The 15,194-nt window shown below is 43.5% G+C and overlaps 1 protein-coding gene across 2 annotated transcripts; it reads right to left on the bottom strand.

Moving 5' to 3' along the window:
* Positions 1–503: 503 nt before the first annotated feature.
* On the bottom strand, positions 504–8,847 carry LOC127292407 (tyrosine--tRNA ligase 1, cytoplasmic). 2 transcript variants are annotated; one of them, XM_051321801.2, is made up of 11 exons: positions 8,241–8,847; positions 6,330–6,433; positions 6,091–6,250; positions 5,580–5,863; positions 5,336–5,468; positions 3,305–3,416; positions 3,124–3,206; positions 1,993–2,138; positions 1,485–1,590; positions 898–958; positions 504–680 (listed from the first exon to the last, which is right to left on the bottom strand). In XM_051321801.2, exons 2-11 carry the CDS (start codon positions 6,356–6,358, stop codon positions 655–657), a joined length of 1,140 nt encoding a protein of 379 aa, XP_051177761.1. In that variant the 5' UTR covers positions 6,359–6,433; positions 8,241–8,847; the 3' UTR covers positions 504–654. The 2 variants fall into 2 exon arrangements, with proteins under 2 accessions (XP_051177761.1, XP_051177760.1); XM_051321800.2 differs by lacking the exon at positions 8,241–8,847 and adding an exon at positions 6,666–6,915.
* Positions 8,848–15,194: the final 6,347 nt, after the last annotated feature.

The raw sequence follows: 15,194 nt of genomic DNA, 5'->3' as shown, positions 1-15,194 counted from the left end.
GTCCCATCCGGCTGCCACGGTCAGCGGTATGGAGGAGGTGTCCCTGTCGCCGTCGCCCACCGTAGCGCACGGATCGTCGTAAGCCCTGACGGCCTGTCCGGCGCGTGGCACTATTGCTCCACAGTGCCCCGCGCTTTACGGAAGATGGAGTCAGCGTGGACTTTGGGAACCCGGATCACCTACCCGGTTCCTTCCAATGCAAGACTCGCCAGCCTCGAGTCGGTCTGAGGTACAAACCCCAGTCGGATATGGCTTGTAGAAGCCGGCCCAACTACAGCATTGGTGGCCGTAGCCAGGCCGACTAGGACCTAGAGCCAGCCGGCTTCCAGACCAGCCGGCCACGGCGCCAGCCGGCTGCTCCTCAGCCGGCCTTTGCCGCGAGCCGGCCAGTGGCCAGCCGGCTGCTCCGCGTCCATCGCCCTATCCGGGGTCTTCCCCCCGACAATTGGTCAAACTTTACTTAGCTTGATTTTTTTAATAAAATAGGTCTTATTCACTGGAACGGTGGGACTAAATGGTTATCAGAGATTACAAAGTCATGGACACAAAATGCCAATACATAGCGCCGCCATGAACCTTTCCTGTGTATTCAACCTCACTTAATCGCCTTACATATCTTCACTAAAATTTCCTCGAACTCATCATTTTCCTCCTTTACTCCCTAGTATTGAGAGATACACCTGCAGGGAAAGTTTTAGAAACAATTGTAAGAAATATAGCAATGCCGATGCAGCAATGGATAAAGGAAATCCCCAAATCACAACAGTTTAGGACATTCTAAATCAGTTCCTATAAGAGCTCACGAAAATGCGGAATATGATCGAATACAAAATGTAGGGAGCCAACTGCCAAGTTGTTGATTCAAGTTGATAATTGAGGATATAATTAGAGACATACCCAACATAGCCTCCTCCAGATTTTTGGCCTTACAGCTGTTTGCGAAGTAGTCACGTACAGGCTTCAAACAACAGAAATTGGTACAACCACTTGTCAGAAAATTCATTTCCAACACGAAATTGGTCCAAAGCGGTCTCGAGTTAAAAATGGTTGCAAAAGTTTACCAATGCACAAAACATGAAAAAAATATTCTACAAACCTCCTACCCATTGAATCTACAACTCATTTGATAGAACTATATTTATCGAATTCAAATTCTATAACAACTCATTGTATAAGTTTCCAATCATATATGTTACTGTGCAAAGAGAGAAACATACGCACTTATAACACAGATGGGTGCTATCTTTTGCCTATCTATACAGTACGCACGAGATGACATTTTAACACCCAATTTTATGTGCGCACATAACATAACATGTAAAAGTGTCCTGGTTTTCTTCAATGTGTCAGATTAGTTCACCAAATGTCTTACTGCAATGACAAAACACAAAAAAAAGGGCTAGATTTCGAGTTATGTAGCCCTACAATTCACATTTTATCCTAGTAGGGGAAACTAGGGGATGGACGTAACAAGAAAATATTACCTTCAGAATCTTACTTAGGGCTTCTGTAAGGGCCAGCTTCACCTCAGTGGCATCCAGAGCACCACTTTCATAATCAGTGATAAGCTCTTCCATATTCTGAAACATCCTACACATAGATAAATAAATTTGCATCAAGATAAATTATAGCAATCGTTTTTTACTACCTAGCTGCTGATCAGAAACTTGTTGGCACATAATTATATCATGGATGATTATTTGTATAGTTTCGCTTGCTTTGCCTACCAAATTATAAGATGTTTGAGCTTTGTCCTAAGTAAGACTTCGGACAAAGCTGAAACATCTTATAATTTGAAGAAAAAAAGGTACTTAGTAACCACATCAAAGGAAGAAGCTCTCATTCTAACAAATCTGCACTAACTGCATACTGACAAATGATCCAAGTCCTTCGTACGTGCACATACTTCACCACATCTATGACCTATATGTGCCCTTTCAAAAAGACATAAATGTACAGTACCAGATAACATTGTTTGAAGAGAAATTTTACCTGCTACCACCGTTCTCTTCCTTCCTGAGTACCTCAAAGTATCCGAACCATGGAAACACAATATATTTGATGTACTCCAGACATGGGTTGCCTTCTGCAACTTTCGCAGGACAGAAAGCTCTGCTTAGTTTGTCTCTTAAATTAACCTGAAACAGGGAGATGTTAGATGGAAACTCACAACTGCCCAAAAAAAATGCACCCAAATCGAAGATCCATAAGTGCAGCATATGTCATATCTCTAGTATAATGTTACACTGAATGGCAATAACAAAATCCACTTTCAGGGCTCCAAAGTTGCTTTAAAAAGCCGAACAACGTCAAGACTCCTGTAGGCTAACTATTGAACCCACATGTTGGGCTTAATAAATGAAGCCAAAAAAATGGCAAAAATCTTTAGGAAAAATCAGACACCTATTTTGGATGCTTTATTTAATCCAAGCCCCATTTTCAATTGAAATGGGTCAACAGTAGGGGCATCAAAATTTTCAGTTTCAGTAGAGGAAAAAGATCGGCAGGAAGCGCAATGCTTTGCGATTTCATTAAACAAGAAGGCAAATGTACTTGATCGAATATGAAGTGCTTAAGTGACATCCAACATTGTTTACGCATTTGAGTATCCATCATTCTGTATGGTGTGTGGGTGAAATCGCATGGTTCTTCGTTGTTGATGACAGCTTTACTTTTCAGTTAATTCAGCACTAAACTTCAAGTAAAATTACTCCACAAAAATGAGAATTCTAGGGCTACATAACCCGATTCAAACTGGAAATTCAAGACTGATATAGTAAAAAAAAGCGAATCTACTTTACCTACACTGTTCTTCATTTTTAAATTTCGATATCCTGATTTAATTTTGATTCTGTCTGACAAATAGCCTGTGGGGAATTAAAATGATTGTTTCTCCGGTTTTGTTCTTTTTAGTATTAAATAAGTTCACAGCATAAAACGACTGTTATTGAGTAGCACTCTGCAATATTGAAGAATAGACTGAACATATATTTTGTGACTGTGATACCATAGTGTTGCATAACAAAAAAGTATCTCTAGTGACACTGTCAGTTCTAAACTGTACTCGGGACAAATAAAACTAGAATAAGCACAACAAGAACCATCTAGCATGCAGAAGAGTACCTCCCGATCTTCCATGTAGATAGCACAAGCTGGATCTCCATTCTTAGCAAATTCAGGGTGTTCTATTAAATTGGGGAGCTTACCTGTACACTGAGTCAAGGATACATGTGTGTATTTCGACATGAAAAAAAAGTGTAGTACATGCACATGCAAAGGAAAACTAAAGGCTGAATAAGGATACTATAGGACAGAATAATAGGTCTATGTTGATGCTCCATGCCTTTGCAGTACTGTCTAACTAGCTTGTGGTGAAGATCCTCTTCATGATCCATGGACAATAGCCATATATCTGCCTGAAATATTAATAGAAAAGTTTTTATTACAGGCGTAACAGAAATATTCTGCATTGAACTACCAAAGGCATCCTTTGTATTTGGGTAGTTATATCACAATATAATATCTTTCTTGGTTCTAAAGCAATTAAGCAAAGCATATGGTTCATCCATGACAACTTTCTTAAAACATAGCTGGTTACGAACCATGGGAATATAATAAACTAATAATTACACAAGGTAATATTTTAATCCCTTTGGAAAAATGAGAGTAAAAGGAACAAATGTTAATGTAATACTCCTTCCATTCACTAATGTAAGACCTTTTTGATATTTTATTAAAGTGGATCCAATACGGGCCAAAATGAGTACACCTACCCACTAACACACGTCTAGATACATGCATTGAACAAAAAGCTAAAATGTCTTACATTAGTGAATAGAGGGAGTACAAGTTTAGGTCCGCATAACCCTTTTTTGGCCTATAAAATGGTTATAAAACGAGTAAAGTGATGTAGTAAGCGTCTACAAACTTGGCAGGTGTTTGCAATAGATAAATGGTCACATTTAGGTATATTACGCTGTATAGGTAAGACAATCTAGGTGCAAACCCTACCACCTAACTCTCTGCAACCTTGGCGTACATGGCTGCATAAACAGTATAATATAAATGAGCTATACAACTTGCACCAGTCTCCCAAGTTCAAAAACCAGTAGCACAATTTACTCTTACTGAAACACTTCGGGTTTGATTTTGAATGATTGATGGAGAAAAAAAATTAACTTTCGGTCTTTTAGATCCTCTGGATAACTGTTCGATACATGAAATCCCTAATTAGTGGGAATTTTCTCTTTTCATATTCTAACTACTTCCACACTTATAATATCCAATTAGATGTATACAAGATTACAAATCACGAAACAACTATTACTTGGCAGACTTTAAGCCTCATAACTTAATATACCAAATAAGAGCAATCGACAAGGCCTTTCCGATATCACGCCTAGGACAGTCTATTCGCTCCCAGAGCTTGGCCCATTTTATTCAGGGTAAGAGGTAGGTTAGAAACTTAAACTGCTAAACAGCCTTAAGTTAGGCAGGATTAAATTAACACAGTCAGAACCCTGTAAGCATCCTAGACTATGTTTAAAATAATAAATACTCCCTCCATACCTGTTAATTAGGGTATCATTTCGTGGTAAAACTTTGACTAGTAATTTAGCCACAAAATGCTGGTTATATGTCACAAATAATATATCATTGGATTCATATTTTAAAGACGTTTCCAATGATATAATTTTGGTGACATATAACTAACATTTTGTTGGGTAAATTACTAGTCAAAGTTTTATCTCGAAATGTGTAATACCCTAATAAACCGGTATGGAGGTAGTAGAAGGGTAAGGCAGCGCATTTAAGTCTACTGATTTTTTTATTCTTAATCCCCTAATCTAGCCAAGTAGTAATTTATGGCCCTCTTGCTGCACATGTACTGGAAGCATATTTGTTGCTACATCATCGCCTCATATTTTTATTATTCTTTTCTCAATTGTGAGAAGTAAAGTTCAAGGAAGCTGATATAGTGCAAATGTTACTGAAATTAACAACATATGGTGAGCATGTTAGTGAAAATGTTACTGAAATTAAGCTGGTATAGTTCAAGGAGATGTTCATCCTGCGGTTTAGCTAGAGGCAGTGTAATCCTGAAACTTTCAGTTGCAGATTTTGCTTTGCATTTTCTGTAACCTCTCATGTACATAAACCCTCTTTCTATCTAATCGGATGGCAAATCGAATGCCAAACTTTTAAAAAAAATGTTAGTGTACTATAACCAACCTTTTCTTAATTGTGAAAAGTGCAGTTCAAGGAAGCCTGATATAGTGCAAATGTTACTGAAATTAACAACATACGATGAGCATATTACTATACTATAACCAACCTTTTGGAATAATATACAAGCACATTGCACGCAAGGTGTAAAGAGCGTTGAAGCCACCACATCTTCATGGTCATATGAACCAACAATACGATCTTCTTCGTTAAGAATGTATGGATCCAGAATTCCACAACACCTGCTCCTCAAACAACTTAACTTGTGTTTCCCAACAAATGATCTTATAAAATAATACTCATAGGGTTTCGTAAATGAAATGAAAAGGGGAAAAGCGTAAAAGTAGAAATACCTTATCATCGTCCTCAATGTATTATTTCTGGAAATATCCATGACAAGTGCCCAGTATTCATCTGAATGGCTATTTATTTCATCGGACAACCATATGAACTGTACCGTATTAAGTTCCAAACCAACTGCTTTCCATATCTCAATCATGTAAAATCCGACAGATCGAATTTTGGTTAGATCGCCATCAAATTTGTTCTGCATACAAGCAAACCAATCTGCTATCAAGATTTTAACTCTGCAACCAGCTTCTACCATCTTCCTAATTTTGATCACCATCATGATCCCCTGCAAGACGATAACAGATAAATTTAATTATGCAAATTGCGCAACATAATAATTCTGATATCCTCTTCTCCCCCACAAACAGACAGCCAAATGTGTGCCATTTTGTATTGAGAAGAAAGTGGTGAGATAGCAGCAAGCGACCATTGTTTACTGATACAATTATTCTGAAATCATTTCTTAGAAAAACTGCCCCAAATATTCGTAAAGTAAATCTTCTGTTACCATACCTGGGCAACATGAACCAAAGGGGAGGGATCACACCAAACATAGCAAACTGGAGCAACATTCTTGCCCAGTAGCCTCCTAACATCATCCTCATCAATGCTCTCCAAGCCTATGCTCCGCATTATTGCAAACCTCTCATCCAAACTCACCCCGACAGCGTTCCTACACACAAATTCAAATCCATAGATCACTCACCCGAATTCTTTGTCCAACATTACTTCTTCAAAGTTAACGCTCTTACCCTGTGGTGCAGATTGTTGCCTCTTCCATGGGAACAAACTGGATTGCAAATGCAGTCCACTTCGTATATATAAAATATATATACAACAGCAAGTACACGACAACCTGTACATGGTAATAGTAAAAAAAAATATCATTACAATTAGAAAGACCAGGACGACACTTGACAAAAGTTTGTGGTAAAGATTTATTATTGCAGATCACACTGGGACAACCAGACAATCCCAGTGACAGCAGAAACAACAATCGGCTGGCAAAAAGGAAACTAAACGTCCGCAGCCTGAAGAAGAGAGAAAAGGCATGAAATGTTTGGAGACCCCAGATTCGATGTACTTACCTGCTGCTGCTATTCCGCAGGTGAAAGCTGGTTGTCACCGGCAGAATCGTGAGGCTCACGGAAGACAAGTCTAGAGGGCAGCGGCGGCCAACAAACTCTGATGAAGACGGGTTAGGGGTGCAGGCTATATAGTGGTTTTGCAGGGCAGGGAAAAGGAATTTGATTCGGATACCAAGCCAAGGAGGAATCGTGATTCGGATACCCTACGAGGAAGCTTGATTGATCAGAAACCTGATCGACTTCAAAACGGCCCAGGCCGATATTTGGGGGAATCGGAAGCAACTTTAGTACTGGGGTACTTTTATTGTTCTTGGAACACTAAAGGGCCCCGTTTTATATATAAATAATATTTATTATTAAAACAACCCAAAAACAGACCCTGAACTGGCCAGATCTTCAAGGGACATTCGAATTTGGGAAAATTGGTTCTATACCATCAAAAGATCCATACTTTAGAAAAATACCACTGAAAATTTTGTCTATAGAAAAATACCATCCAAAGATTGCTCCGTTAGAGATTTGTGCCGCCGCCGCGTCGCCTAGTCCTAATCCTCCTCATCTGGTTCCTAGACATTCCGCGACCGTGGCTGGATGTGCTCGTTGGCGAGCGCCTTCCCATTTCGTGCTTGGCGGCGGCGGCGACCTCCTGCTGCCTTCCCATTTCGTGCTTGGCGGCGGCGGCGACCTCTTGCTCCGTGCTCGCGGCAACGGCGGCCTCACCTTCTGCTCGTAGTCGGCGGCGACGTCCCACTACTCAAAGCTGCTTGACGGCGGCAGCGGACTCCCGGCAGCTCCGTGCTCGGCAGCCTCCCACGCTGCTCCGAGCTGGGCGGCGACATCCTGCCCCGTGCTCGCGAGACGGCGGCCTCCCGCGCTGCTCGTGCTTGGCGCCGACGTTTGTCTCCTCCGCTGCTCCGTGCTGCTCGACGGCGGCGGCGGACTCCCAGCTGCTCCGTGCTCGGAGCTCGGTGGAGGCGGCAGCAGCCTCCCCTGCTAGTCCGCTGCGCCGGCCTTACAGTTTTCTTGAGCTGGGTGCGTTCCTGTGTTTTCTTTGGGTCGAAATAGACTTTTCTACTCCAGTTGACGTGGAGCAAACAGCGATGGTACCAATCTACAACGGAGCAACCTTTGGATGGTATTTTTCTAAACACAATAATTTCAGTGGTATTTTTCTAAAATCTGGATCTTTTGATGGTATAGAACCAATTTTCCCTTCGAATTTTGTTTGAGCCCTGGCTCCAGCATCTGGATGGGGAGAAAGTAAAAAAAAAAACGGGGGAATTTTACTGAACATATGGAGAGCGGGATCGAGTCCAAGCCTCTCCATGAATCTGTCAAAAAGGGCTCAGCTCTCTCAGTCCCTCGTCGTTGCCATCGACATGGTCGAGAGGAAGAAGAGAACGGTCGACATCAAGGGCAGAACCGGATCCAAAAACCAGCACAGGGCATGAATGAATCTATACATGATAAAGAGGGAGTCCGAGCCCCCCCTCTCCCCTCCCTTCCGGCCGAGGGAGAGGAGGCGTCTGGTGAGGACGATGGGGAGCAACGGAAGATTGGGCGGAGAGCACTTGCCTGCGCGCCGCCGCGTGTTGCCTCCTTCTCGTCTCCTTCCTACTCCTCTTTCTTTTTTTTTCTTTTCTTTTCTGTGTTGCGGATCTGCACAAATTGATTTTTTATTGACGTGGCCCAGCCATGGAAGAAAATCCATCCTTAGCGCCGGCATATGAAGCTCCCCGCGTCAAAGATTTTCAGCACCACAGTTCGGCCTCCTCGTCTTCTCTGTTGTGGCCCAAGGAATCGAGCCATGGTGATTCCAATCGCCGTCTTCTTCTCCGCATCCGGCCAAACTCGTCGTCGTCCATAATCGCCATGCATGCGCGAGAGCATATGGTGCTCCCCTCAACGCGCCACTCCCCGGACCACCGCTCGGTCTCCTCCCCGAATCGCACCGCCGACATGTCAGGCGTCTGCCGCCGGCAGTCACCATGGGGGCATACCAATTGTGAGGCACGGTGGCAGGGGGCCGCGCTGGTGGAGAGTACGGCCAAGTCCTGGCCGGCGTTGGCATCCGAGCCGCGCCGGGAGCCATCGCTGCCAGGAATTTCTCGGGCGGGGCTTGAGTGTGGGAATTTCCTATTAGAGCATCTCCACTTGCCCCCCATGCGGCGAAATAGGGGGCATCGAACGCCAGCCGCATGCCCGCATCCCAGACGCCACCCCCAAATTCCAACACATCCTGCAAATGGAAAGTCTCAACGAACACATCGTCCCAAATTGTGGCATAGAAAATGTCTAGCGAACTAGAAAAAGGAGGCACGCAGGCCACCCGGCAACGCTGGAATCAACCGATTTTCTCAACCGGGAAATCAGGGAATATGGTGGGCGTCGTCGATACAGCGATGGCGGTGAGGCAGTCGATGGAGAATCGCTAGTAGTCGTCGCTGGAGTCGCGGTACTTGGCTTAGGCGCGGGTGGAACCCGACACTCCGCTAGGATCGCAGCGCGCAGCGTGGCGCACCACACCTTGACGTCGTCGTCCATGCCAGCAAGTAGATTGCCTAGCCCTTTCCATCAGTTCGGACTTTTGGTTCAAGTGGCTAGTGCATGAAGCTTAACATGCTATCAGAGCTCCAGGTCTCGAGTTCAAATCCTGGCTTTCGCAATTTATTTGCGCTTATTCTAAATTCCCCCGCAGCCTCTTGCCATGTGGCGTGTGGTCCCGGCGCTGCCTCTTTGCCTCTCTACACGTGTTGACTTGTCTTCTCGTCTTCCCATCACACGTGAGAGGGGTGTTGACGTGTACAAGTAGATTGCCTAGCCCTTTTCATCAGTTCGGACTTTTGGTTCAAGTGGCTAGTGCATGAAGCTTAATAGTGTCAACGAGCAGGATCGCCAGATCCTCCTTCCTCTTGCCGATGATGTTGGCCTTGATCAGGTCGAGCTTGATGTCCTACCTCTCCATGATCGACGCCCACCTTGCCGACGCCACCTCCTCTATCTTCACGGCTTGCTCCTCCCGCGTGGCAGGGTGCGCGGCGGCGTCAGTGATGCACGCCAGGATGGAGGAGTGGAGCTTCTCGATGGCCGGCGTGGCATCCATCATTGCCTTGACTTTCTTGTTCCCAATGGGCCGTCCAACAGCAGCCGGTGTAGGCGCATCGTTGGGGTCGAACAACACGTTGGCCTTGGCTACGGCAGTCCGGACCTCCTTCCACTTGCCACACGTCTCGATCCGGGCGAACACATGCACGAACTTGAACTCGACGCCGTCGTTGTCCTCGCGGTAGGCGGTGATCATGGCGCGCATCTGCAAAAAAACGGCGGACGGTTGAAACGCCAGTGATCAAGGGCAATGCACGGTGGGAGCGGCGACAGTACCTGATCCTCGAAGTTGGTGTCGCTAATTAATGTGGACGCGGCGAACCTCCTCCACAATGTCGTGCCACTTGTTGCAGGCGTGCTGGATCATGTGCCAACGGTGAGACATGGCGGAGACGTTGGGATCGGTGGTGAGCGCCTTGAAGTAGGGATCCAGTAGCCGCGCTCGTCGAACGCCGCCTTCACCCTCTTCCAATAGGACTCGGCGTTCTAGTTGGCGCCGGTGAAGGGGTCGATGCTCACGGTCTTCCATGCCTCGGCGAGGCACTCGTCCTCCCTCGAGCTCCACTTTGGCCCGCGCCCGCCGGCCTTCTTCTTTGGATCCGCCGCGGTAGCACCCGACGCGGTGATGGCCTTCTTTTTCTTGCCCTTGGGGCCGGCGACGGCTGACGCGATCTCTTCGGGAGCCTCGGCGTAGGTGTATGATGTCTACTCACGCTTCTATTCCTGTAGACAGTGTTGGGCCTCCAAGAGCAGAGGTTTGTAGAACAGCAGCAAGTTTCCCTTAAGTGGATCACCCAAGGTTTATCGAACTCAGGGAGGTAGAGGTCAGAGATATCCCTCTCAAGCAACCCTGCAATTAAGATACAAGAAGTCTCTTGTGTCCCCAACACACCTAATACACTTGTCAGATGTATAGGTGCACTAGTTCGGCGAAGAGATAGTGAAATACAAGTAATATGGATGATTATAAGTAGTAATTGCAATCTGAAATAAAAATGGCAGCAAGCGAACATGTAACAGAACTTGTTGGAAACGGTGTTTCAATACTTAGAAACAAGGCATAGGGATCATACTTTCACTAGTGGACACTCTCAACAATGATCACATAACTGAATAAATAAATGCTACTCTTAAACATTCTCTTGTTGGATAACAAACACCATTCATTGTGTAGGGCTACAAGAGCACCCTGATACGTCTCAAACGTATCCATAATTTCTTATACACATTATATGTCATTATTATATCCATGCTACTTTTATGATGATACTCACATATTTTATACACATTATATGTCATTATTATGCATTTTCCGGCACTAACCTATTGACGAGATGCCGAAGAGCCAGTTGCTGTTTTCTGCTGTTTTTGGTTTCAGAAATCCTACAAAGGAAATATTCTCGGAATTGGACGAAATCAACGCCCAGGGTCTTATTTTTCCACGAAGCTTCCAGAAGACCGAAAGGATCACGAAGTGGGGCGACGAGGCGCCGCCACACTAGGGTCGCGCGGCCTAGGGGGGGCCGCGCCGCCCTAGCGTGTGGGGCCCCTGTCAGCCCTCCGACTCTGCCCTTCCGCCTACTTAAAGCCTTCGTCGCGAAACCCCCAGTACCGAGAGCCACGATACGGAAAACCTTCCAGAGACGTAGCCGCCGCCAATCCCATCTCAGGGGATTCAGGAGATCGCCTTCGGCACCCTGCCGGAGAGGGGAATCATCTCCCGGAGGGCTCTTCATCGCCATGATCGCCTCCGGATCGATGTGTGAGTAGTTCACCCCTAGACTATGGGTCCATAGCAGTAGCTAGATGGTTGTCTTCTCCTCATTGTGCTATCATGATAGATCTTGTGAGCTGCCTATCATGATCAAGATCATCTATTTGTAATGCTACATGTTGTGTTTGTTGGGATCCGATGAATATTGAATACTATGTCAAGTTGATTATCAATCTATCATATATGTTGTTTATGTTCTTGCATGCTCTCCGTTGCTAGTAGAGGCTCTGGCCAAGTTGATACTTGTAACTCCAAGAGGGAGTATTTATGCTCGATAGTGGGTTCATGCCTCCATTGAATGCAGGGATGTGATGAGAAAGTTCTAAGGTTGTGGATGTCTTTGTTGCCACTAGGGATAAAACATCAATGCTTTGTCTAAGGATATTTGTGTTGATTACATTACGCACCATACTTAATGCAATTGTCTGTTGTTTGCAACTTAATACCGGAAGGGGTTCGGATGATAACCTGAAAGTGGACTTTTTAGGCATAGATGCATGCTGGATAGCGGTCTATGTACTTTGTCGTAATGCCCTGATTAAATCTCATAGTACTCATCATGATATATGTATGTGCATTGTTATGCCTTCTTTATTTGTCAATTGCCCAACTGTAATTCGTTCACCCAACATGCTATTTATCTTATGGGAGAGACACCACTAGTGAACTGTGGACCCCGGTCCATTCTTTACATCTGAAATACAATCTACTGCAATTGTTCTTTACTGTTCTTCGCAAACAAACATCATCTTCCACATTATACGGTTAATCCTTTGTTTTCAGCAAGCCGGTGAGATTGACAACCTCACTGTTATGTTGGGGCAAAGTACTTTGATTGTGTTGTGCAGGTTCCACGTTGGCACCGGAATCCCTGGTGTTGCGCCGCACTACACTCCGTCACCAACGACCTTCACGTGTTCCTTGACTCCTACTGGTTCGATAAACTTTGGTTTCTTATCGAGGAAAACTTGCTACTGTACGCATCACACCTTCCTCTTGGGGTTCCCAACGGACGTGTGTTAACTGCACGCATCAAGCACTTTTTCTGGCGCCGTTGCCGGGGAGATCAAGACACGCTGCAAGGGGAGTCTCCCACTTCCAATCTCTTTACTTTGTTTTTGTCTTGCTTTACTTTACTTTATTTACTGCTTTGTTTATTCTCTATATCAAAAACACAAAAAAATTAGTTACTTGCATTTAGTTTATTTTGTTATCATGTCTAGTTCTGTACCTGTTACTTCTTCATCTGAGGAATTAATCTTCACTTTTAAACAAGGGGATGAGGAGAGTTTTAAAGATGCTTGGTCTAGAATTTTTGATTCTTATCGTAAAGCTGAACCTAAAATGACTCTAAGTCTGCTCCTTAGTAACTTTTATTTTGGGCTTATGCTTCGCTATAGATATGCCTTGGATGCTGTAGTGGGAGGAGATTTCCTTCATTGTGATGGGGATCAAGCTTTTAATGCCATAAAAAATTGGTTGCATCATATAGTTCAGCTAATAATTTTGATTCATCCCTTGTTAGTATTTATAATAGATTAAACACTCTTGAGACAAATACATCTTGCTTGAAAGAAAGGTATAGTCAGATTCGTGAGCGTCTTGATCATGTTTTAGTAAACTCTGAACCTTCAATGTGGGACCCTACTATTAAAGTTACTATTGGTGGTGAATTTTTTTATGCCCGTGGTGATATTACGTCTGAATTTGGACTTATGCCTAAGAGTATTTATGAATCTTTGACACTCTGGGGACTTACTGAAGGTGGAGAAGGAATAACTCTTACTGATAACTCTGTTATAATTCCTAAGGGAATAGCCGAGGGTGTGTTTACAACCATTCTTGGAAGAACGGTATCCACTGATTATCTTGTTATTGAATGTGTAGGAACAGGACAAATCACACTTTGAAGATCCCTGTTGAAACTATTGGGAGCAACCATAGATGTGGGAAAAGGCACCCTAAAATTCACCTCTACACCGGGAGGCGGTCATGTATTCCCTAAACCAAAGAGTAAGAATAAGAATAAGAAGGGCAGGCGTAAAGCCCGAGGTAATAATGTTAATGCTTCATCTCTTGATGTTACTTGATTCACACTTTCTGCGCCTAGCTGAAAGGCGTTAAAAAAAGCGCTTATGGGAGACAACCCATTATTTTACTTCTGCATTTTTTGTTTTATATTTGAGTCTTGGAAGTTGTTACTACTGTAGCAACCTATCCTTATCTTTATTTTATTGCATTGTTGTGCCAACTAAAATCTTTGATAGTACTGTTGATACTAGATTTGGATTACTGCGCAGAAACAGATTTCTTACTGTCACGAAATTGAGCAGCCCCTTCTGTAGGAAATTTAGAAAAATCTGCCAATTTACGTGCGTGATCCTCAGATATGTACGCAACTTTAATTCAATTTGAGCATTTTCATCTGAGCAAGTTAAGTGCCCCAGAAAAATTCATCTTTACGTACTGTTCTGTTTTGACAGATTCTGCCTTTTATTTCGCATTGCCTGTTTTGTTATGCTTGATGGGTTTCTTTGTTCCATTAACTTTCAGTAGCTTTGTGCAATGTCCAGAAGTGTTAAGAATGATTATGTCACCTCTGAATATATGAATTTTCAATTATGCACTAACCCTCTAATGAGTTTGTTTCGAGTTTGGTGTGGAGGAAGTTTTCAAGGGTCAAGAGAGGAGGATGATACAATATGATCAAGAAGAGTGAAAAGTCTAAGCTTGGGGATGCCCCCGTGGTTCATCCCTGCATATTTCAAGAAGACTCAAGCATCTAAGCTTGGGGATGCCCAAGGCATCCCCTTCTTCATCGACAACTTATCAGGTCACCTCTAGTGAAACTATATTTTTATTCCGTCACATCTTATGTACTTTACTTGGAGCGTCTGTTTGTTTTTGTTTGAATAAAATCGGATCGTAGCATTCTTTGTGTGGGAGAGAGACACGCTCCGCTGTTTCGTATGAACACATATGTTCTTAGCCTTATTCTTAATGTTCATGTCGAAGGTTGAACTACTTCGTTCATCGATATATGGTTGGAAACGGAAAATGCCGCATGTGGTAAATGGTATAATGTCTTGAATAATTTGATACTTGGCAATTGTTGTGCTCATATATGCCATGTTTAAGCTCTTGCATCATGTACTTTGCACCTATTAATGAAGAACTACATAGAGCTTGTTAAAATTTGGTTTGCATGATTGGTCTCTCTAAGTCTAGATATTTTCTGGTTAAGGTGTTTGAACAACAAGGAGACGATGTAAAGTCTTATAATGCTTACAATATGTTCATATGTGAGTCTTGCTGCACCATTTTATACTTGAGTCTGCTTCAAACAACCTTGCTAGCCTAGCCTTGTATTGAGAGGGATTACTTCTCGTGCATCCAAATCCTTGAGCCAAAAACTATGCCATTTGTGTCCACCATACCTACCTACTACATGGTATTTCTCTGCCATTTCAAAGTAAATTACTTAAGTGCTACCTTTAAAATTCTATTCTTTGCCTTTACAATACATAGCTCATGGGAAAATAGCCTTAAAAACTATTGTGGTGAAGAATATGTACTTATGTATCTTATTTCTTAATAAGTTGCTTGTTGAGCGGTAACCATGTTTCTGGGGACGCCATCAACTTTAACCT

Source organism: Lolium perenne, chromosome 4 (assembly GCF_019359855.2).
Source record: "Lolium perenne isolate Kyuss_39 chromosome 4, Kyuss_2.0, whole genome shotgun sequence".
Classification (NCBI taxonomy): Eukaryota; Viridiplantae; Streptophyta; class Magnoliopsida; order Poales; family Poaceae; genus Lolium; species Lolium perenne.
This window is presented reverse-complemented; position numbering and strand designations above follow the sequence as displayed.

Bases quoted from the DNA above. Each gene is read 5' to 3' on its own strand.
- LOC127292407 (XM_051321801.2), bottom strand. From the start codon at position 6,358: ATGGAAGAGGCAACAATCTGCACCACAGG. The intron at 5,864-6,090 runs GTATGGTAACAG...ATCGTCTTGCAG, and splicing joins CTTTGGTTCATGTTGCCCAG to GGGATCATGATGGTGATCAA. The intron at 2,139-3,123 runs GTACTCTTCTGC...TCCCTGTTTCAG, and splicing joins TCTACATGGAAGATCGGGAG to GTTAATTTAAGAGACAAACT.